The 1,877-nt window shown below is 32.0% G+C and overlaps 1 protein-coding gene across 3 annotated transcripts in view; it reads left to right on the top strand.

Annotated features, from left to right (window-relative positions):
- Positions 1 to 842, top strand: part of LOC106681056 (uncharacterized) — a 7,957-nt gene extending 7,115 nt beyond the window's left edge. For all 3 annotated transcript variants that reach the window (XM_014421180.2, XM_014421179.2, XM_014421182.3), the window contains one exon: positions 360 to 842. In XM_014421180.2, the coding sequence (XP_014276666.1) occupies positions 360 to 760 (401 nt within the window). In that variant the 3' untranslated portion in view covers positions 761 to 842. The remainder of the gene's footprint in view (positions 1 to 359) is intronic.
- Positions 843 to 1,877: the final 1,035 nt, after the last annotated feature.

The following is a 1,877-nucleotide window of genomic DNA, read 5'->3' as shown; positions in this document are numbered from 1 at the left end:
AACAGTGTACTTACGATCAGTCACATATTTGAGAAATGCTATTTTTATTCTGCGAACTTGAGTAGATTGGGAGTAGGACCGAGTGTATCAGATGCTCTGAATGATGACCAGAAGAACGTGGAAATGGTCTTAGTTTTCTTAAAAAGGAATGGCCTTTTAAATAATATTTAAACCAGAAAATCTGTTATACGTAATAAAAAATACCAACAGAAGAAATTATTCAATTTTTTTTTTGAAATTATTTAAAGTGAAATAGAATTATAGAAATAGAATATGGGCGTTGATGACCTCAGGGTTTTACGCCCTTAAGCCCCAGACAACAACAACTTGTATTATTTAAAATCAATATATGTTTTCAGGTGATGGTTTACAAGAGGGCCTATCCTCAATTGAAGGGGTATCAAATCTTCAGCAGAACCAACAAAATCCATTCCTGAGAGGAAGCGTTTCTGGCAGAAGGGAGAGGGAAGCAAGAGCAAAAAGGGTTGAAGCCCAAATAAAGCACAATAAAGCCATTCATTCTATTGCACGGATAGAAACAAAATATAAGTCTCTGGCTGCACAAGAAATGTTCAAGGAAAAGCTATTACTCATTGAGAAAGCAGAGATTGAAGTCACAATAAAAATATTAGAGTTGGACAAACTGTTGGCTCGAGGAATGTCCAATAAGAAGTTATTACAAATGAAGAAAGCAGAGATTGACCTCTATTTAAAAAAATTAGAGTTGAAGAAACTTTTAAAAAACAAGTTGACGCAGTAACCACAATATGGTCTTTTTAGATTATGTTAGTGAAAGATCTTTTAGTTGTACTTGTTAATGTTCATTAAATAGTTTAATCATATTTAGTTTGTTTTTATTGATACTATATTATTAGTTTACCATTTATAATTTAAGGTAGGTAGTTCAGGTCTGTTATGACAGATCATGTAGGGAAACTGGAGAGGTCTGGTCTGTCAGGACATGGAATAGTTGGGTTGGGAAACTAGAGAGGGCTGATCTCTGATCATGGAACATGGAATAGTTAGACAGAACACCCACATCCATGAATTGGTTGGATAGGGAAATCTGAGAGGACAGGTCACTCATGATAGAACATAGAATTACTTTATTATTATTTCTTTTAGGTTTTTGCTTAAAACAAGAAAACAAAGTATTTTTTGATGTGACATTCTGTTTAAAATTATATTCGTTAAAATACCCTACAAAATAAATACATTTCAGTTTATTTTTGCGAGAGCTGTAAAATATTCCATACATCATGGATGCAAATGGAGCGTTTCAGAAAAAACTTTTTTCCCATTTATTCTACTTGTTTTTTTGGAATGCTGAATCCAAATATATCTGTCACCCCAGTGAATATGTGGTTTAGTCGAATTTTTGTCAAAATGAGTTAAGTGGTCTAAGAGAATCACTGAGGCAACATCTTCATTGTGTATAAGTCTCTAAGTCAGTCAACGTTTTAAAACAGAGTTATTGCAATGTGTTTTTTGTCCATATTAACATCTCTAAACTGTAAATAGTTAAGTCAACATAACTAAATTTTTACATATTTATCCATCGGTGAACAATTGTATAAATAGATATGTTCAATTATTCACATCGATTGATTGCATTAAAAAGTGGCCAACCAAAATTAACTAGTTATGAACAAATAATTTTTTCAGTTAAATTTGTTTATTTTGGAGTATCCATCATTTATAATCCCGAAACATGTTGAAAATAAAAGACAATCAGAAAAAGCATTAATTTGTTTTCATTTACTACACCTGGATGGATACTCCAAAATAAACAAATTCAATTGAAGATAAAACCATCCGATAATCCTACAACATTTTCTTAATTTTTCAGTGTTCCCCTGATCAAATTCTTCCTTTCC

This window comes from Halyomorpha halys, unplaced genomic scaffold (assembly GCF_000696795.3).
Source record: "Halyomorpha halys isolate HHAL.00 unplaced genomic scaffold, Hhal_1.1 Scaffold306.1, whole genome shotgun sequence".
Taxonomy (NCBI): Eukaryota; Metazoa; Arthropoda; class Insecta; order Hemiptera; family Pentatomidae; genus Halyomorpha; species Halyomorpha halys.
The sequence above is the reverse complement of the archived record's forward strand: the minus strand, read 5'-3'. Positions and strand labels throughout refer to the sequence as shown.